General features: G+C 39.3%; 1 protein-coding gene across 2 annotated transcripts in view; it reads left to right on the forward strand.

Moving 5' to 3' along the window:
* The window catches only part of LOC108137189 (zinc finger protein 316), a 124,915-nt gene that overhangs the window by 82,762 nt on the left and 19,180 nt on the right, over positions 1-22,973 (forward strand). For both annotated transcript variants that reach the window (XM_041708330.1, XM_017258772.2), the window contains exons 3-5: positions 5,878-6,069; positions 6,564-8,414; positions 8,587-8,715. In XM_041708330.1, coding sequence (XP_041564264.1) covers positions 5,878-6,069; positions 6,564-8,414; positions 8,587-8,715 — 2,172 coding nt within the window. The remainder of the gene's footprint in view (positions 1-5,877; positions 6,070-6,563; positions 8,415-8,586; positions 8,716-22,973) is intronic.

Consider the following 22,973-nt stretch of genomic DNA (forward strand, 5'->3'; position numbering starts at 1 on the left):
TAAACGTTTTTTGGGTATATTGGAAATTAAGAAAATTAAATTAAACGGTAAAAAAATGTTGAATGCAAATCGAACTGATCAAACCCGTCGTATTTTTGCCGAACACAGTATAAACGTTTCCCACCCAAGTTCAAGTTCAATGTCATTCGTATTTATGTGTGTATGTATGTATGCAAGTGTATGTTAAACGCCAAAACCCGTTCAATCAAAGCCCCACACACACGCACAAAAGCACGCACTGACGCACACTTACGCAGCATTTTATTCGGTTGTGTGCGTTCGTTTATCGTTCGCTTCGTTTTATTTCGTCTCGTTTCGCGTCGCTTTGTTGTTGTTCCCGTATGGCAACAAGTGGGTTGAGTTGCCAAAGGCCTCCACCTACCCCTCCCCTTCCCCTACCACCGTGTTATCAACTGGTTTCGTGACGTCATCGTCGTGTGCGTAGCCATACGCACGTTTTACGCACAATTTTTTTTTTTTGTCTACCACTTCTGGGGGCGCGTCTCATTGAACTTGAAAACCGGCGAGCAAAGCAAAAGCAGAAATAAAAGCACTGAGAAAACAGCTGATTAATGTGCGTAGGGACTGGCAAGAAAATGTGGTGGGTGTGTAATTTACCGTTTTATGGAGTTTCGAGTAAGTGTACTTACGGTAAATTTATTCAACGCGTATTTATTTCAATAACTTCAGCTACTTCATTTTTTCAATGAACAAATGATCAGTAGTTCCCGTATTTTAAATATCAACAATCTGTATTAAGTTAGTTACTACGAAAGAATTTGTGTCCAAGTTTCTAGTTTGCGTGCGATTACTTTTTGTTATGTATTTGCGTATTCCACTTTGCTGCGTTTTTGGTTTCAAATTCGGTTTTGGGTTTGCCTCTGACATCTTTTTTTTTTGTTCTACTGTTCGCAAAATATGTTTGGACTTAATGTCCAAGGTCAACGTCAACGCATTAGCGACGTCTCGCTCCCTCTTCATCCTCCTCACTCTCTTTGTCTTTGTCTTCGTCTATGCAATCACTCATTCGAACAGAAAACCGAGAATGAAGATGGAGAACAAATTTGAAGCAGTCGAAACCGAAGCAATATATTTAATTTATTTAACATCACGAAAGATTTATGAGAGTGAGGGAGACAGAAATAGCCGGAAATTAACGCACCCAACTGCAGACGCAATTGGAAAGAGACGGCGATAGCGGCTTACTTTGATGAGATAATTTTTGAAATTATTTATTTTCATATTGTGTGTAGGTGTCTGCCGCCCGTTCGCATTATTTATTTATTTATACTCAAGAGTTCCCTTGCGTTTTTGCAATTCGCAGTCCGTGAATGCTTATCGCCCATTCCGTCCCGCTCTAGCACCCACGATCGTTGGCCATGCCTCTCGCTCTCTCCTTCCTCGTGCAATCAAATGGCAAAAACAAAAACTACTGCAAAGCTTTGAAAGCTGCGTTGCGTGCGTCTCTCTCTCTCTCAGTTTTTTCTTCCTTCTCGCCCTTTCCCCACTGCTCTTCTTCTTAACGATTCTGCTTAATGCTTTGCACATGTGTTAACAATTGGGGTCAATCGAATAGGATTTCTTTTCTTTCAATTTCCGACTTTTTGTTAGTTATTTTAACAAAAAATTGGCATCATTGACAGTGATTGTATGCATTGGTATAATTGCATTTAACGCATTGGCATCATTGGCAGTGTTGTATTTTCGGTTAATTTTTACATACGCAGTAAATGAACGGATATTGTATTAAGCTGGTTAAATTTGTCCACTATTTTAGGAAAACTGAAACTATTTTGCACAAGGAAATATACCTTCAATTGGTTTTTTAATTTCCACCCCTGCTGTAGCTATGTATGTTCGTTAGCTGTGCAAGTTGTGCGGTTCCGCTGCGAATGCGAATATCAAGGTCAACGTGTGATGTGTTGCTGCTGCCGTCTGCGCCGCTCCACTCCCGCTCCCCCGCCCCTCGGCCAAGCCCCTTTGCCCGCCACACACACTCCATCATACCGTCACCACCCCTCAGCCCCTCTAGTCACCATAAAATGAGCTCTAAGAAAATAATTAAATGGCAGGCATGCGAAAGAAAGACGGCAGTGTCGGGTATAAAAAAACGCAATTTTTGAAGCGCAGTTGTTAAATTAGAAATGCCATATTTTGAAATAAAATTTGTTTGCCTTTTCTCATTCTTTTTTTTCCCCCCTTCTATGGCTACTTGTCTACCGGGTCTTGGCCATTAATCAGTTTCTGAAATGCTTTGAGCAGCTTCAGAAATGGCAAGCAGATGATGCGGCATAATTGCTATTAATATTATAATAAATATAAAATGCACATGAGTGAGGGTGAGGGGAAAAAGGAATAAATAAAAGGAAATCTTGAAGCATCATTAAGTGTTTAATTATCCAATTCCAAATGCACATGTGCGTCTTGTATTTATTTATTAATTAAATGTACTTTAATAGATGTTATCCAGCCATAATCCATCGATAATCATAGTTTAGCGATCCTCTGCCTGTCATCGGAAAAATCAATAAAATTAAATTGCCCACACACACAATTATTGGCAGGGAAAAGCAATCGATAACGATAATCCATCAGGGCTAATAATATAAATTTGCACACATTATGCGAAATTGACGGACAAAAAAGCTAATCACAATGTTGAAAAGTCGGGGCGAGGATGCCAGGGAATGGTATAATCCATCAACTATCATCAGGTAGTAGTTGTAGTAGTAGTATTAGTCCATGGATTGCATTCCTAGCAAATCTCGGCAAATTGTATTAAGACATAAATGCGAGTGAAAATCGACGAGGAGGAAGCTGCAGAAGAATCGAAATATATAGCGAAGAGGTAGTGGAGACCAATAAAAAGAGCCGCAAGCGCCACACAAACACACAGAAAATTGCTGGCAAAAAAAAAAAAGAAAAAAGAAAAAAGAAACCCGGCAAGGCGGCGATATGCAAACATAATAATTTGCATATTTCGCCGCAGTGTTTGCCAGTTGTGGCTCTTGTTGCTGTTGTTGCTGTTGTTGTTGTTGTTATTCTCTGATGGTGGTCAAGCCACAAAAAAAAAACTCTATAAAAGGGAGTGGTGCCCCCCATAATAGAAATGTTAACCTTTCCGCAGCAACAGCGACGACGCCAGCAAAATCACCCGTCACACCCAAGTTTGGGAACTGGCTAAAAAACAAAACCATCTCTGAAAAAGGTTAAATAAAGTTGGAAATCTTCAAAAATAGTGTAAAAAAATATATGGCCTTATAGTAAAACAAACAAATAATAAAATACAAAACAACGTCTCTGTAAAATTAGCAGAAGGCGTGGTAGAAAAGGCAAACATGTATCTATAAAATCGGAGGTTGAAAATGAGATAAATTGGAAATTCCGTTAAATAAAATTGGGTAACTTGGGTAATGCAAAAAGGTAGTCAAAGCTGAAAAAAATATTTAAATTAGCAGGTGGCGTGCTAAAAGAAGACATACATAAGCGATAGTCTATAAGTGTATCTATAAAATCGGAGGAGGTAAACGGGATCAGCTGGAAAAGTGACCAAGAGTGAAAGAGATCTTCAGATCGCGATAAGAATGACAGAGATAACGCCCTGCTTTTCAGCCAAGAAAGTCAATTCCTTGGCGCCCACTCGATATTCCCCTCCCCGTTTCGCTTGATTTATACGCATGTGTAATTGGAATATAACTTTTTTTTTACTGACCAAAATGGGAGATATTTCTCCGTTCATTTAGTTTAATTTTTTTTTTTTTTATATACTGAAGCTGCTGTTTAAATTTTGGTTGGAAAGGTGGACGCCCACTTGGGACATGCGATCTTGCCACCTCTTTCTGGCGATCTCTGCCCCCTCTCAATCGTTCAGAAAATTTATGTTGTTGACTGTTTTTCCGCAAATTACATGCAACGTTTTTTTAGTTCATTTTTTTTTCAGTTTTTTTTTTATAATATAGGAAGAGAGGTAAAAATGTTTACTAACTGGGCAGTGGCGTTAGAAATCAAAGCCTTTGGCGTTCATTAGCTTTGGGGGCGTTATTTCCCCGCTCTAGCTTTTCTTCTTTTTCCCTCACCGGCAGCGACGTTCAATTAAAAGTGTTGCCAATTTGCGACGCCTTTCCCCCCTTTTGGCCACCTTTTCCTCTCACCCCTCCCAACCCCCACGTTTTTGGCCAAGCCCCTCTTGTAATCAGGAAATTCGATTTTCTTAATGCCACTGAAAGAGTTTCGAGACTGCGAAGACTGGACCTGGACCTGGACCCAGGACTACTATCCCGAACCAAACCCCCCACCACCCCCCCACGCCGCACGCCCGTGACTTCTAATATGCGCGTGAATTTATTAACGCTCATTTTGCGCTGTTGTTGCGATTCGGGGGCGTGTGCAGGCCGATTGCATTTTTTTAAATAAATTCTAGCGCAAACGGCGCGTGACAGGAGGCGCTGCGGAGGGGGTGGTGCACAGGAGGTGGCAAAGGGGGCGGCATGGGTGGCGGGAGGAAAAGGAGCAAGTGCCAGAGATGGCAGTGGAATGTTATTATTTTCACAAGGTTTTGAGCTTCTTAAAAAGGCAAAGAAAAATTATTCGTATTCAAAAAAATGTTTTAAAAAAGCAAATAAAAAAACAGTCAGTTGAGAACAATTTTTTTTGGTATGCATCTTAAACGATTAAGCTATTCATACATATTGCCAAAAATAAAAGTTATCACTCATAATTATAATACCAGAACTACAAATATTAACTGATAATATTAATTTCACGGGTTTGCAGGCTTACTTATAAAATGGTATGAGTATTGTTGCCAAAAATAAAATAATTTGTCAATGAACCAAACTGGAGACATCCCATATCCTCGTGACTTTCCTCACGCCGACATCGCTGTGACTGAGGTTACTGCAGTCTTAGGCCAAAACCTCATTAGGCTATAGCGAAATCTATATGCGAAATGGAGGCCGACGCCTTTTCAATTTGCCAGCAATGAAAATTTACAACATGGCTGGACACAGTCGGCTCCTTCACTCCACTTCGCTGCACAACCCCCCGAAATCACCTATAATTCGGCCGATCTGGTGGGGATATATATCGGCCGTTCATTGCATACCCCAAGGCGTGCATGCGCACATAAAAATCGACAGCAATGCTGAAACGGATCGGAACTGGTTGCCAGTTGCGAGTTGCAAGTTGCAAGTTGCTAGTGGCTGATGTTGCTGCTGCTGCTGCTGCAGATGCTGTGGCATTGTCATTCGTGGCATGTTCACGCCTTGACGCCCGCAGCCAACTGGCAAAAAAAAAAAAAAAAGAACTGGACTCCAAATTGAACTCCAACTGAATCGCCCATCGTAGCGCTCCTTTTTTCCCCCTCGTTTCCCCCGCTGCTCCACCGTTTTCCGGATCGCTCGTTTGTGGCATCTTCAAAAGCGGCATTTGTGGCTGCGTTTGAGAGCCAGATCGTAAATCTAATAAATGCTTGCCGCAGCATCGCAGAGCTTAAGGGGGCAAAAGAAGCGTAGAAAATGTGCCTTTCCTTCGGCGGAGTGCATAGATGATGGACTGATAAAAAGCTAAATTAAAAAAAAAATACATTTTTTTTAAATACTTAACACTTAAGCAAGAGTGCTCCGGTTTTTAAAGATTTCTCGGAAAGGATTTGGTTAGAAAACTAAAAGTAGGGGTAGAAATAAAATTCAGTAATATTTGTAAATGATATAGTAATTTGAATAAGATTAAACTATTATAATTTGGTATACACTTTTATCTTCAACTCTTTAACTTCATTAAGGTTTAACATTATATTTAATAAACTTTATCTTTAATGTTGAGTACTTAGTATTATTTCATGACTAATCACTTGAGTGTTTTTGTGGTCCATTTCAGGTGGTCCTCTCGGCTTGTTCCTCGTACTTCCAGAGCCTGTTCCTGGAGCATCCCGAAAGACATCCAATTGTGATATTGAAGGACGTCCGTTTTGCCGAGCTGCAAACCTTAGTTGAATTCATGTACAAGGGCGAGGTGAACGTGCAATACTGTCAGTTGTCCGCGCTGCTCAAGACAGCCGAATCCCTCAAGGTGGGTTGTCACCCATTCCGAATAGTGCCCTAACCAGTGTTGCCAATTATTATAACTTTTTTTTTGTTTAAACGGATATAACTAGGCTAAACGTTTGCTTGGTTTTTAGGATTATTCCTCGTTTATTAAAGTCTAGTTTAGCAAAGACCCAAAAAAATAATAATTTACACGACATAAATAAATTTTTTTAAGGCGGTACATTAATAAATATTGTCATCTTGAGTGTGTGTCAAAAATGTGTAAATATTTTTACAATTTTAAAGTTAGATCGTGCTCCGGTTATAAAAATCTGGCTTAGACCCACATGGATAAATCATCTCAAAGTAAACATCTTTTAAACCCACTTTTTTCAAAAATATATCATATTAAATAAATATTACTACCTGATAACTTTAATATTTAATGTAAGGAAATGTAGTCCATATATCTTGATTTTTAGATTTTTTCTTTTTAAATTATTTCGTTTTCTTTATTAATTATTGAATATTTTGCAGGTCAAGGGCCTCGCCGAGATGACGAACCAGAACACGACGCTGCGCGAACCGGAGCGGGAGCCAGACCGCTTGCGTCCGCAGGGCGGAGGCGGTAGCGGCGGGTCCGCCCACAAGTCGGCGGACAGTCCGGCGGCCGCTTTGGATGCCACAGCGGCAACACAGGCGGCAACGGCTGCTGCCACGGCAGCGGCGGCGTCAGCGGCGACGGCAACATCGACCTCAACATCAGCAACAACTGCGGCGGCAACAGCAATGGCAGCAGCAGCAGCGACAGCAGCAACATCTGCGGCAACAACGGGGAGCAGCGGCAGCGGCAGCGGCAGCGGCAGTAGTACAACCACAACGGCGGCAACCACAACAGCAACCTGTGTGACAGCAGCAACATCCACGGCAGCAACATCCTCGCTGACAGCGGCAACATCTGCAACGGAAGAGGCAACATCATCGTCATCGCCGAGCGGCGGCATTGCCGTGAAGCGGGAGGCCAGCGATCGCTGCAGTCCCACGCCCGCCAAACGCTCGTCGCGATTGCATCCGGTGGACAAGAAGGATGAGTTGTTGGCGGACCGGGAGCAAAAGCCGACGGATGAATTGCTCGCGGAGGAGTTGCTCGCAAGAACTCGCAACTTGAACGACGACGAGGATGATGATGACGCTGTCGAGGAGGTGGATGAGCTGGATGAGAACGAGGAGGTGGCGGCGGCGTCGGCAGCGGCAGCGGCGATGCGGCAACAGGATGAAGATGAGGAGGACGAAGATGAGGAGGAGGATACGCCCATGCCGCTGGATCTCTATCAAAGACCTAATGTCGACCCAAAAAGCGCAGCAGCAGCGGCACCTGCAGCAACAACGCAGCAGGGCGGCAACAACAACCTCAGCGGTAGCAGCAGCAACACCTGCAACAACAACAATAATAATAACAACAATAACAATAACAACAACTCCAGCAGCAGCAACAACAACAACAACACTAGTAGTGGGAAAACAACAACAACATCAGCCAGCAGCAATGGCGGTACAGCCAACTCCGCCAGTGGAAATGCAGATTCTGTGGTTGCAGTGGACGATGATGACGACGATGACATTGGTGCTGACCAGCGACAGGTGGATGATCGCCTGGAGCAGGAAGCCGCCGACGAGGAGGACGAGGATCAGGATGACGATGATGTGGTTGTGGTGGGCAGTGCCAGTGCTACAACAATGGCCAGTTGCATTGCCCAGCGATTGGCCCACCATAGTTTCAACCGGTTGCATCCGCATCCGCACCCGCATCTGCATCACCATCCACACTCGCATTCGCAACACCACCATCATCCGCAGCACCACCATCCGCATACGCATACGCATCCGCCGCACCACGCCCACCATCCGCATTCGGATGAGGAGGACGCCATGCCCGTGATTGCCAAGACCGAGATTCTCGATGATGACTACGATGACGAGATGGATCTGGATGATGATGATGAGGCGGACAACAGCAGCAACGATCTGGGGCTCAATATGAAAGTGGGCGGCAGTGGCGGTGGGGGCGTGGACCTGTCCACCGGCTCCACCCTGATACCCTCGCCCCTGATAACTCTGCCATCGTCATCGGCGGCAGCAGCAGCAGCGGCGGCAGCAGCAGCGGCCATGGAATCGCAGCGCTCAACGCCGGCACAAGGAGCGGGATCGGGAACGGGAGCGGGAGGAGCGGGCGCATCGGACCTCAGTATTGGAGGCTCCGGCGGTCGACCGGCGTCCCGGAGTTCCCGTGACGGCGGCGGCAACGATAACCGCGGCGGAGCCTCTTCGTCCAGCCTGCTCAGTCCCGGAACGGTGGCCAATCTCCTGCCCGTGCAATCGGTGCCATTGGTAAGAGTTCATTTTTACACAGAAAACAAAATTGATTATAAAATCAAATTAAAAAAAAAATTGTTTTTTATAACTCATGAGATCCCAAATGAAGATGTTTCTTTTTTTTTTTTAATTAATGCTAATCAAGTGTATTGTAATAATACTGCTATACTATATGTTCCATTCGCAGAGCCTCAAGAAGGAAATCGATTGCAGTGAGGACGACAACAGCAGTCACAGCAGACACATGCAACAGCGTTCGGCATCAGCTGGCGGCGGCCTGGGCGGCGACCTTGACTACCGCGCCTCCCACGAGTCGGTAAGTCTGCACTTTGGTGATACTTTTGACCCACCGACCCCCCTCCCCAACCCCTTAAAAACCGATTCGAGAAACACCCCTGCCAAAATTCGAAAAGAAACTCCAGTCCCAGGAGATCCCTTTCAGTGAATGCTTTTGCTGCTTCGATAGGTTAATTTACAAAAAAAAAAAAAAAAACAAAAAATATAACGAATTTTGAGATGCGTCTCGCAATGAAGATCTATCTGATCCCAATCTGGCTCGATCCGACTCCATTTCTATATGTATATCTCTATCTTAAGTATTGCTCTCTCTCTCTGTCTGTTCTTATAATATACATCTATATGCCATATTTATATATTTAATTACCAAAAAAAAACAAAATACAAAATCCAAAAAACAAATGCAAAAAGAAAACAAAACCAAAACTCAACATATATTTTTGCTCTTCGTCGTGTTCTTTGTCTATGAATTTTTTATACATATATATATACCCATACATATATATCTATATAAATATATATATATCTTATCCCTCTTTATCTATGCCCTATATACATATCAAGTTTTTCCCAACCTAAGAAAGTAAAGTTTTTCTTTATTGTATTCAGTTGAAAACAAAATCCTTAAAAGTAATTTGAAAATAAAGCAATTTCAAATGTTAGTTGTTCAGTTTCCTAGCTCTATATAGTATATATATATTTTGTTAAATGTGTAGCGCTCTCTCTCTCTCTCTATATATATATATATCTGTCTCTCTCTACCTCTAGCTAGCTAACTCTTTCACACACTCTATCTCTCTCAATGTCTATCGATAAGTGTCTGTGTAATTTTGTTAGTTAATCAAATCTATGTGTATGTAATCTATGTTGTTGTTGTCGTATATCTATGTGTAAATATCTCTTTGTAATTTTCCCACACACCCACACAAACACATCTAAAACACTCTATGCCATAAGTTTTTGCACAGTTGATAGAATTTTGTGTTTGGTTTTATTTCGATGGTAGTTGACTTTTTATCGCTTTTTTTTGTGGGCCACATCCACTTTTCACTTGCCACACATTGTCGGCAATTTCCGTTTGCAATTTTGAGCCCCCCCCTTTTTCCCCCAACCAACACCTCTGGAATTTTTTGTTTGTATTATTTATTTACTGGCCATGTTCTGTTCGAGGTCCTTCATCCGCCCATCCCATCCATTTCGTTTCCTTCTTCTATTTTAATTTAATTTTTTATTTGCCGCCAATGCTTTTGCTGTTGTTGCAGTTGCATGTTTACGACACTATAATTTTCAATATGGCTGTCAAGAGAGGTGGCATTGTCCAAACCTTCTCGACAAAATGACAAAAAATTGTATTCGACGAGGGAATTGCTCTATCATTGAGTTTGGGGGAAGAAAGCCAGAAGCAGAGTTTTAAAGTCAAAATCGTCTAAGATGCATTTTTATTAAAATTCCTGAATTCATTTTTTCATCTTAACGTTTGTATGAATCAAAACGTTTATTAAGGAAACATTTTCTTAAACATCTCGAAAGCTTAAGTACTTTAATGTGCACTGAGCCATATTAATTGAATTTTATCGTTAGAAAATGACTGTCTCAAAGACCCCAGAGCTTGAGTTTTGACAAATTGATAGAAGAAAATAAATAGTTTACTATGCAGTGTATACACTTGTCGCTTAGAGTCCTACTCGGCAGTTTTTTCATGTCCGCACATTTATTATTTGAGACTGCTAAATAAATAAAATAAAACCCAAATCAAATATTCAAATCAAACAATGAGAAAAATTGTCGCATGTTGCAACAGGACAAACAATGAGGAGTGAAAAACAAACTAAGAAATGGCTTGGACTGTGGGTGGCTCGATATTCAATTTATTTTTTTCCCCAGTGCGAACAAGGCATTCTGCGCCTCCTCCTTCTTCTTCTTCTTCGTCGGTTGTCTCCACTAATTTTGGCTTGCATTCAAAGTGAATGTAATGCATACTTTTGGGCGCATGGCAAGCACAACTGTACTCGCCTGGCAAAACATTTAGCTTCCGGCAAATATATTTTCACATTACATTTCCCACCGCCTCCACCTCCACCACCGTCGTCTTCTCATTCTTTTTAAGCGAAAAATTTTCGTCAACCGGGATAAACGCGAAAAAATGTGAACAAAAAAAAAAGTGGGAGAATGAAAGCAAAAGGAACACGAGTAGCCACTGTCGTTTTTCTTATGTTTCCTAGCCTCTTCTACCCGCTTTTCCTACATACATCACTGCAGTGGAAAATGCCAGCAAAAAAATTATATGTATACATATATATATATATATGTGCATAACGCACTTTGTTGCAACGCTTGACGATTTCAAGGGGGAAGTTCGGGGTGACAAAAGCGGGATGACAAGCCCCAGATGGGCCAAGCCACCGGAAATCTTGTCAAAAAACCCAAAAGCGCCTAAAAAAAACTTGAAAATTAAAATGCAAGTCGCACAGTGTTGACTTGCCAAAGGTTACGATCTCGTGATGCATTACAAATTAAGGTTTAAGGATTTTAAAAGTTCATTGTCAAAAAGTGATGAGAGCGGAATTATATTTCATATTAAGACTATAATAGATGACGTTTTATAAAGCCACATTTTTAAAATAATTCCATTATTGTTTCATACACTTTGGCTTAAAGTAAGTAATTTCAAGAAGAAATTCGTCAAGAAAATAGTTATATTTATTTTGAAAAGTATTTAGGCATACCTACCTCAAACAATTTAGTAATTGCTTTTTGTTTTTTTGTTTAAAAAACTTGTGTGCATTGTCAGACAAAAGGTCCCTTGTTCCAATAACTTCGTGAAATGAATGCAACCTAAAACTTTTTAGGGAGTCTAGAGCATTTACATGGTGTTCATTATATATGTATATGCAACTCCAACGAATCCAGCAGCCCCTCACCTTCCACTTTTCCCTCCTATTCTCCACATCTCGGTCCCTTTCTCTCGGGGAGACGCACATGCATAAATTCAAATAAAAATTTATCTAAAAAAGAAAGCTTGGGAAAAAGAAAGCCCAAAAGGAGGCAACAAAAAAGTGCGACTCTGCAGTCGGACGTTGACTTGTGTGTGTGCGAGTGAGTGTATCTGTGTGTGTTGCACAGAACGCATTTTTATAAAAGTCCTGGAAAAGGAACATTTAAAAAACTGTCCAGCTGCAAATTATTTTAAAGGAAAAACAATCAAAATATTGGAATTTCAGAACGCTAATTTAATATTTGATTTGCTAATTTACTGTCAGGTCTAAAATATGTAAAATTTTTCTAGTTTTATTCTATAGCGTCAATTATAATGTTTTATTTTTTTATAAGCAATTTTTTAAACTGTATATTTCAGTTGTTATATAAATATTATCAGGCATAAAAATGACTGTTTTGTATAGCTTGCAACCTATACTACCCATCCACAAACGGTTTATAAATATAAATTTTGTTTTGATGCAAAGAGCGATTTTCAAAAACCGATTTTTTGAAAAATACACTTTTTGTCAAATTTTTGCATTTTTTATAAGGGTGGGGGTCATCATTTTTTCCAAAATTTTAAAATATGAAAAAAATTTTAACTGGGAACGCCATTCGATTGGGTACTTAAAGTACAATTTGAAAATTTTGAAAATGATTTAAAAAGCTTAATGTACAAAATAAATTATATTTTGTTGTGTAGATATGCGACTTTGTGTGTATGTGTGCTGCAATTCGTTGACTCTGATGTTTTGCAGGCCTCTTGTAGGCCTCTCCAAACCATTGCCGCATAATAAATACTTTTGCTTTTACACTTTCTTTTTTTTTGCCTTGCACTCCTTTCTCCGTTCTTTCTTTCTCCGCATTTTTGACTTGCCAGCGGATGGGGGAAATGATTATAACGAGGGGAGCTGCAGTGCAACAAAACCAAAACAAAAATCAACGCACAAAACCAACAACTTTTGCTTTCTTTTTCTTTTTGCTTTCTTTTCTACACACACACAAACACATACGAGTATTTAATTTTGAAACAAATGCGTTCTTGTTTTTTTGCCCCTCGTTTTTCGAGCTGCTCTTATGCAATTTTTTCATAGCATACCTTTAGGCTGGCCCTCTCAAATGTCGCCGCCACCGCTGCTGTGCTTGCATTTTATGAGTCTTCGTCCTTCCCGTCGCAGCCCCTCCCCCTTTTCCAACCCCTTTCGAGCCCCTTAACCCCCTGACAGCCCCTGACAGCCCCTGCCATCCCCCAAGCCCCAGCACCACCTGCCCTTGTCAGCATTTGGGTTGTTTGTTTGCCGTCTACATTGCGTATGCGTAATATGAACGCTCGAACAGCCAGGGGGGGGAAAATAGGACTCCTGATGAATGTGGCAATAAAATATTTAAAAATATTTTGTTCTCATATAGATACTTCTTTCTAAATACATGTTTAATAAAACGTATTTTTTTTTTGTAACAATAATTAAAAAAACTGAAACAAATCAAATTTATTTTAATTTAATTTCTTAAACTAAGCAACTTTTTAGATTAAAAAATATTTTTGCAAATTCAAATTAAGCTCTCATTTTTGATAGTTGAAAATACTTTTTTATTTAATAAAAGGGTTACAATTTGGCGCTCTATTATTTTCACCGCCACTGTTCATATACACAAGGATTTGTTTATGTTTGTATATAAATGTCGGAGATACACATATATTTTTTAATATTTTTATTCGGAGGCTTTCGCACAACTTTTGACTGAATGCATTTAGGTATTGCTGGCTGGGGGGCGGTAAACCCCGCCACCGCCACTCTAAGCCTCCATCAATGCCCGGCAACTGTCAATCATGCAATGCACAAAAAAACCGCAAAAAAAAGATTTTTGTGAGGCAGCGGAAATCCAAACAAATAAACAAAAAACAATAAAAAAAAAAAAAAAAGTCAACACAAAATGCTGCCAAAACGCAACAAATGCCAAAGCGAAAATATATTGCATTGTGTGGAGGGCAGCAGACCCGCCTCCCTGGCGCCCCTCTCCGCCCCCTTTCTGCCACACCCCCTCACGCACATTGCACATTTTGCGCTGCAACTGCGACGACGACTTCTCTGCCGGCGCATTGTAATCAGCGCTCGATGCCCCGCGTTGCGTTGATTGCAAAGTTTTTCAAGTGCTTTTTGGTGGGCCTCCCACCTCCCCCATGCCACGCCCCTTCTCGCTGCGCCCCTCTCGCCAATATACTCGGTTTTTATTTTGGCTTAAACAAGGGGGGGGAGAATGAAGCTACAAAACTGCTAATAGCCCTGCCGACTTTAAACCCATTCAATGCAAATTCAAGTAGCCTTAAACGTAAAATATATTTTATAAATGGCAATAAACAAAAGTTTTAATACAAAAATAGCAGCCAATCCTTGAAAATGATTTCGGAAAGTGTCAATTAGTTTTTATGACTTGAAATGTGTGACTGTTCAAGGAAAAATAAATTAGCTCGGGCCCTAGTTAAATGTAAATTTATGCTAGATACATTAAATAGTGTCACAGGCGATTTTGAATAACCAAAGAATATTTTAAAAACTTATTAGTTTGTGGCTCCTGTAGTTTGCTGAGCTAGCCTTTAGCTAAATTACGAATTTTTCATAGGTTACTCGACCGGTTCACCATTTCCCGCCCTCAGTCGCTCTTGAACTTTGACCCCCTCTCCCATCCGCGATCGTCAATGCCATCAGCATCAGCATCAGCATCTGCATCTGCATCAATGCGAACTCTTTGAGTTCTGACTTTTGTCTCGTTTGGTTGGACTGGGTTCGTCATCGGTTTCCCGTCTCGGTTGTTCGACTACTTGGACTGTTTGTTTTGTTCCCGCACACACATCTATTATATATATTTTTTTGTAATACAAAAAATCCGCGAAAAAAGCAGAGATTGCCACTTCCGCACATCTCCCTTTCAAAAAATAAACAAAAAAAAGACACCAAATGCAAGAACACAAATAAATATATATATATGTGTATATACAGGGTGCAAAACCATGGCCATACCCATAAATATATATCAATGCGAACGTGCAGCTCTTTTGCCAACTTTTCCTACTCCTCCTCCTAACCCTTTTTCTATGGGGGCTCACAAAAAATGCGAAATAAAAAAAGGAATTATAACAATACATAATAATTTGTGCAAAAATATAACGAAAAAAAAACGAGCGTTGAGGAATATTTGAAATAGTCGCTTCCGCTTTCCATCCCACCAGCAGTGCAACTTCTATGAGCTTCCGCAATATTTTCCAGATGCGTTATATGCGTCATCTATTGCGTCTATTTTTTGATTGCAATGAAAGGGACCTTCAAAAAAAGGAAAATAATTAAGCGCACCAAATGCAAACAAACCGAACCAGCTGAAATGTACATTTATATTTATATGCGGCTCTCATGCAGCATAAAAAGGCAAGTCAGACCCAAGAGAGTTTTCATTAAAAATTTGCTTTTATTAAAATGTGGCAAGCGGGGGGCGGAAAAGTGGGGGTCGTCGGTATTGAGGTTGAGGTTGAGTTTGAGGGCTTAAAGCCTTGCAAAACGGCATCAAAATGAACAAGAAAAGGCCGACGACCGTCGAAAATTTTTCGTAGAAAAAGAAGCAAGCCAAAGGGGCAACCGAAACCAGACGCACATCGATCGATATTTGATTATTATTGCGGCGACGACACGACGATGACGATGATGACGAAGTCAGGACTCAAGACGACCAACGAGGTGGAGATGTTGATGACTGCACTCAAAAACAGATTCCTTGAAAGCTGTTTCGTTTTTTCAAGAAATCGGGAAACATTAATAGCAAAATGATCTTAAGAAAAACTTAAGGAAAATCCATGAAAAATGAGGATACAATTTTGATTGGATTATTTATTTTTTTCTTAATGAGTTAATAGTACGATTAGGGTTTTTTTTTTTTTAAATGTATGCAGTGAAATATAGTACGTGTTTTTTCGACACGAATTCATCGGACATCCGAAACAAAAATATTTTAGCATACTTCCAGTGATTCGAAAACGCCGGTGATTTCTGTAGCTTCCAAACTTTTTCTTTTTTTCAAACTTGAAATAAACATAAAGTAACAATTGTTATTGTTATTGTTATTGGTTTGGATTTTCTCCAAGTGCATGACGCAGGACATTTACTGCAATGTGGCAATAGCAGGAGCCAGATGTGGAGTGCGTCTGGCTCTTTTGGGAGAATCGGGGAAGTTCGGTAGAAGGCGGTTCGAAGGAAGTCCAGATAATCACTCCATTAGGCGTAGGCTCGTTGAACTCGTCTCCCGAATCGAAGCGGTTCATCGACTCACGGCGCTGCTACTTCTTGGCCATTTCCCCGTTCCTATTTTGCATTTCGGACATTTTTATTTCCTATTTTGGCATTTTCACAATGTGGTGACCCAGATTTGGCGGACCCTGCACACTGGGGTTATTCAATAATCCGCTGCCAAGAGCGGGAGAGGCCAAAACTGCAATTTGGCTAATGGAAAGTTTGTTTATTTGCTGGCCTGTTTGGCTGTCTTTTGCCGGCAGAAATCACGCAACATCAGTGGATGTAAGTTACTGGTGCATCGGTGTACTAATCTGACCCAAAGTTAAAGCGCCTCCACATTTAAATTTATGGAAAAACTTTCGAAAACCGCTAGAGGCTCTAGGGAATTCTAGGGCAGTATAAAAAAGGCACTTCGATTTGATGCATTTAAAATAATTAGTTGAAGTTTAGCAGAGTTCAAAAATAATGTTTTAGACTTATAAAATTATACAGGGCACTTTTAAAATTTAGTTAATTTAAAATTTCTGCAACAACAGTAAATTGTATTTACTTAATTTTATTTAGCTTTAAGATCACGCTTTCATTCACACTAACGCACATCCAAATCCATCATTTGATTGAGCTATTACATTTATGTATATGATGCATGTTTTACAAAACCCATAAAGATATATTAAAACCATACACCTCCAAATATTTTGGTCAATCAAACCTAAAACACAAAAGAATCCAAAAATAACAGATAATTGTATTTTAATTTTGCGCTTTGTGAAAAAATTAAACAAAAATTTCCCTATAACCAACAAATTTGACAAACTAAAAACTGTAAATGAGATCAAAATTCGCTGCACAAAATTTGGACCGTACCCACCTATATATAAATACATATATATGATCCCCAGATCCCAAACCTAAGAAATCGAATATTTTTCCTTTCTTTGCATTACAATTAGCTGAAAAAAGAAGCCCTTTGTTTTAACCTCTTTTTATTTGATTTCACTCGAAACTTTACTTGTAAATGTAATATTTTGCTATTAACTTGATATCGTTGTCTTAAATCTTACTTACTATCTCGCTCTCGCTCTGTGTGTCACTTTATCTGTCTCTTTCGCTCTCTTTGTCTCTCTGTCTCTATCTATATTAAATATTATCAATGTGTCAAACTGTGTGTTGTGCTTTTAATATTATTAATCAAAACGATACCGGAACAGCAATATAAAAGAAACCACAAATTCTCCATCAAATAAAACAAGAGAGGGGTCCAGATCTGAACGTTGTGCAATTGATAACCGAGATATATATACCTCAATATATATATATAAAATTCACTAACTTATCAACAAAACAAAGAATCGTACTAAAGCGCTTTTGGTGTTTTTTTAAACTACATAACCGCAAAAAAATGAAATATAAACAAAATCACATGAAAAGAAAACAAAGTCAAGAAATGCAAGCAAAAAAAAAAAAAAAAATGAAAAATAACGAAATCTCAATAAAGTTATAAAAAACAAAATCGAACTAAAACTCATACACACCAACATGCCACTCTCACACACACCCACAAACTCACACTCGACAAATATACTATATAATACTATTTTTTTCAACGATATATATGTATTATCTAAATGTGGAACGCTTTTACCATAAATCGTTCGTTCGTTGTTCGTTTATGTAAATGGTAAATGTGTGTGTTCTATTTTTCCATAAGCTAAATGTCTTTCATTTCTCTCTATAAACATTTTTTAATTTTCGTTATCGTTCATTTTCGATTGATGTTTTACTTAGCCAGTGTGTCTTGATTTTATTTAAAATTTCTATCTTATTTTTTTAATAGTTCGAATGTCGAACTGATCGTAAGGAACTAAATAATAGACGTGTCCTTAAATGACTGAATTTAAAAATTTAAAAAAAAATAGTGTGTGATCTAGCAACTAGTTTCCATTTGCAAAAATATTTATCATTCGTTCAAAGACTTATTCAAAAATAAATAAGTAACCTTTAGTTACTAAAATACCTAAATAGATCAAAGTTATGTTTTTCAAAAAAACATCTTTATTTAGCTGATGAAGTACTAAGGTACTGATAAAATTAAATTTTTAAATGTTTTCCATAATAAATTAAGAAATTAACTTTAAACTTAACGCAACTCATTATTTATTGTTTGATTTTAAATTTCTAATATTAAAAAAGAGTAAGAGCTGATATAAAACTTGTAAGGCTTTTAATTTTCAATAAAATATAATTTCTAACAAAAAAATGTATCAGAATTTATTATTTTATTTCCAAATCTTACTTTTTACTTTTTAGATACTTTAAATATTTAAACTATTATTTGTTTCTTGATCAGTATTGTTTCAACTTTGGCTGATGAACTTTAACTTAATCGATGTGTGTGTTTTTTGTTTTTAGATGTGTTTTTCGTTTTTAGATGTATTTTTTGTTTTTGTTATCTACTGTACTCTATGCTCTTATTGTCTGTCTCTTTTTCTCTCTTCTGGAATCGATGTTGTTGTACTTTCGTTTCATTATTCTGGTTTCTTCGATTTTCACCTCTATTCTTACTCTATCTCTTTCTATTTAATAATCAATCGCTCTGTCTGTCTCTCTTTCTCTCTGTCGTTAAATCTTTGTGTTCAATATATAAAACCTACTCGTATGTATACATAATATATGCCTCTGTTTCCTTCCATATCATTTATCGTTGTTGTGTGCTCTTTTCAAGTAAAGACATATCGGATATCGACTATCGAATATTGAATATCGAAAGGATGACAATCCGCCTTACGTATGTGTGTGTTTGAGTGTGTGTTTAGTTATTTTGTTTGTCGATTTTTTTGGTTATCCGAATTTTTTAACTAAATGTTGTGCCTCCTGATGATACCATACCATATACCATACGTATAAGTCTGAAGATCTGTCTCTTACTTTAGGTATATATACATACCGCACACGTACTTTATATGCGTACGCCTAAGTTAATGTATGTAATACCTGACTCAACAGCAACTGTGCCACCTATGTTTAAGATATGGAAACTCGATCGTTCCTCTTTGTCCACCCACAAGGATAATACTTTGTGCGCAGATTTCTTAGCTTCAGGGCTAAATGGATCCTCGAATCCGCACCCGAAATTCCGTTCTCACTTGTTTTTACTTTCTGTCCTTACTTTTTCTCATTTTCATTGCCTTTTTCCCCCTTCTTACTTGCCTTTTGTTGCACTTTTTTTGTTTTTCGTTGTGCAATTACAAAATAATATAAAAAAAAGAAAAGAAACTGAAAAGAAAAGAAAAGAAAAGAAAAGAAAAAAAAAATGAGAAAGAAAAAATATGATTAGAAAAAAGAAAAATGTTGATTGTTTTTTAACATTTATTTTGATTTGATATTATTGACATTGTCAAGAAGTTGATCTGCGTTTTTTGAACATGACTGTGCTGAATGAACATTTCCCATGACTTGTACAACCATTCGTTAGAGTCAATGTGCCTTTTATTTTTGTGTTTTTTTTCTGTAACATCCGACCATTTGAGTTCTATGCGAAAAAATAGTGCGGCATATGGAAAAACTTCTTGAAAATAGTTAAGTGAAGTTACTGATTTGATTTAATTTATTTCAATTGCATTTTTGTTTGTTTTAATTTGAACCTTTTTGAACAACACGAAATTTGTAAAACACAAAAAACACGATTTGGCCCCCAAGAGTTTGTTTTCTGCAATAACCCAAAATTTTGTATGTTTTTTTTTTGTTTTGTTTTTATTCAAAATTTTACTCTTTTTGTTTAAGCATTTATGGACATTTATGTACAGACTTAATTACTATTATTTGTATTGATTTTTTTCGTGCGCAGAATTGTCAAATCAGGCAAAAACTTTTCCGTTTTTCAAAATTTTCTAAAACAAAAAAAGGAAAAGAAAATGAAAAAGGAGGATGTATGCGAGGTATGCGTGGTTTTCTTTTTTTCATACATTTTTAGTTTGTTTAAATTTGAACCATTAATTTGTTGCTAGGCTAATTAAAAAATTCGAACCCCAAGTTTTTGTTTATGATTTGACAATCTAGTTCAAGTACGAAAAAAATCACTTTTCCACAAAATTTAAACTTTAAAAACGAAAAAGCGTACCGCGTTCCAAAATTGATCAAAACTTTGGTCAAAACGTCAAGTTTAAGCAAAAAAAAAAACCACAAAACAAAACAATTTTTACAATAAGTTTACACAAACAAAAACTATATTAAAAAAAAAACACAAAAAGCTAAATGTAAAACCAAAATCAAACAGGAAAGCAATGAAAAAGCTTTATCAATATTTAACGTACGATTATGTGACGTTTTTCGAACAACGCCCAAACAAAAATCGAAATTCAACTTCTTGAAAACAAAAAAAAAAAACCAAAAATACCAAAAATGAAATAAATACCAGAAATTTTGTTAATGCAATTCTTGTAAAGCAATAAACATGAAAATGAAAAAAAAAACAAATGAAATACACAACGAAAGTCAAATGCTGAAACCCCCTCTTGTTTTTTTGGCATCCATCCAACGGTTTGAGACACGTTTGAATCACTCGGCCCAGGTTCAGGCCTGGTCCAAGGCCCAATGCCCAAGACCTGGGCCTGACCCAGATCTGGCGGAGTAGGGAGAGGCGCTGAGCCGGAGGAGAGCATTGCAGGGCCTGCCGAGGCCCCTAAGTTTTCCATTTTCCTTCTCTGATGACATTGATTCATTGATTCCGTTTTCAGTTCCTTAGTTCCTTGCCTTAATTTTCTGTTTTTTTTTTCTCGACAATTGTAAAGTTTGTAATTTGTTTTTGCCTAATTTTCCTTCTCCCACTCTCATGTACAACTTAAATAGTAGAGTTCCAACGCTGATTTATTTTAACAAAATCGAAGTAAGGAGAGCAAGTTGCCGAAGTAAAAATTCTGTGATTATCTTCTTTTTAAATGCATTATTTACGTTGTCTTAGTTTGGAACATCCTATATATAACTCTCTTTCTCTCTTACTCTCTCTCTCTCTATCTCTCTCACTCCAAGTAAACAAATAATTTTATGATTATTTTTTTGGTTTCCGTTAGTAAACAAAAACAAAAAATACTAGTTTTGCCAAAGACAAAGAAAACGAAGAAAAGCAAAAATTCAAGACCAGCTAAAGAGAGGCGATGCTAAAACTAGGGATTCAAATCGATTGCCAGCAAAAACTGAAACTGAAAAATATCCAAAAGCAAAAAAAAATACCGAAAAATACCAAATACCTAGAAAAAAAAACCAAAACAAAAACAAAACAAAAAAACCGAAAGAAAAGCAAGTAAAGAAGTTGATGTTGGATTTTTGTTTGGTGTCTGTTCCAGGAAACGTCCGAATCGCCCCACCAACAACAACAGCCTCCACCACACGCTGTGGGCGTTGGGGCGGGCGGTGGCTCAGCGGCCGCAGCAGCAGCCGCTCTGTTGCATCAACAGCAGCAGCAGCAGCAACCCCCCAATCACAGCCCCCCGCCGCCGCCCCTGCACATGTTTCCGTGCATCTACTGCCGCATGGCCTTCCCCAATCAATCGAAACTCACCCGCCACCTGCTGACGCACTCGCTGAAGACGCTCGAGTACCGCGAGCCGGCCACCACGGCGCTGCTCCACTCGCACCTGCTTGGTGACCTCAACATGGCCGCCGCCGGCCTGCCCTCGCCCTTCGCCTTCCAGATGAACGCCGCCGCGATGGCGGCCACCTCCGGCAGCGATACCCAGGAGCAGGTGGCTGCGGTGGCCGCCGCCTTCGGCATCGACATGGAGGCGGCCCTCTCGCTGGCCAGCGCCGGCTGCACCTTCCAGAGTCTGACGGCCAGTTGTCTGGAGGCAGGCGGCCAGGGGGCGGTGGTCCGCTCATCCTCGTCCGCCGGAAATGGCGGCGGTGTGGGCCTACTCCTCAGCGGCAGTGGCTCGACGTCTGCGGCGGCGGCGGGCAGCGGTGGTGGTGGTGGTGGAGGTGGAGGAGGTGGTGGCGGAGGAGGAGGTGGCAGCGGCGGCGGCGGCGGTAGCGGTACCGCCAGCGGCTCCCTGTCGCCGTCCACGTCCGCCGCAGCAGCAGCAGCAGCGGCGGCCGCTGCCCAATCGCAGTCAGCGTCGCTGCTGGGCGCCGCGTCCAGTGATCCGAATAGTGTTGTCATGTGTAAGTTCTGTGCTAAAAGTTTTCCCGATGTTACATCACTGATCACGCATTTGTCGGTACATACAGGTGATCGACCATTTAAATGTGAGTTTTGTGGCAAAGCGTTTAAGCTGCGCCACCACATGAAAGATCATTGTCGCGTGCATACCGGTAAGTCTATTTATAGCTGAATATAAAATGATCAATCCCCTGACATACATAATTCATCGCCCTAGAAACCAAGAACAAACCTCCTTTTTTTTAAACAGTGTTGCCACCAATAATAAGCTTCCAAGTCGATTCTATTTAAAGGTCAGAAAACATGCCTGTCGTATACGTCATATTTTAGTGCTACCGAAATATATCTTACAGTTCAAATCACGTATACGACCTGTTGACTATTTGTTTCACAATTTAAATTATTTTATACATCATTTGATGTCATTTAAGTTTAAGTGATTCAATATTAACTAATCGTCATTTTTAATAGACACATTGGTGACACTGATTTTGTATTATTTTTTATCTCCATAGATAAAAAAAGCGACGAAAAAAATGAATAATTATAGAACAAATTCGGATATTACAAATTATAAGTTTAGTTATTGACCCATTAAAAAACCACATAAAATATAACAGATATAGGCCCCCAACATTGTCATCCTTCACTTCCATTTATATCAATTACACAGATTGTGAATATTTATCTATATCGAAACGTATTTCCTTGATTTCCCTTTGCCCTTTTCTTGGGGAAATCGCTTTGCAGGCGAACGACCGTTCCGATGTAATATGTGCGGGAAAACTTTCTCGCGCTCAACGATACTCAAGGCGCACGAGAAAACGCATTTTCCCAAGTACGTGCGCAAGTTTTTGTCACCCA

The sequence above is a fragment of the Drosophila elegans genome, unplaced genomic scaffold (genome assembly GCF_018152505.1).
Source record: "Drosophila elegans isolate 14027-0461.03 unplaced genomic scaffold, ASM1815250v1 contig_149, whole genome shotgun sequence".
Taxonomy (NCBI): domain Eukaryota; kingdom Metazoa; phylum Arthropoda; class Insecta; order Diptera; family Drosophilidae; genus Drosophila; species Drosophila elegans.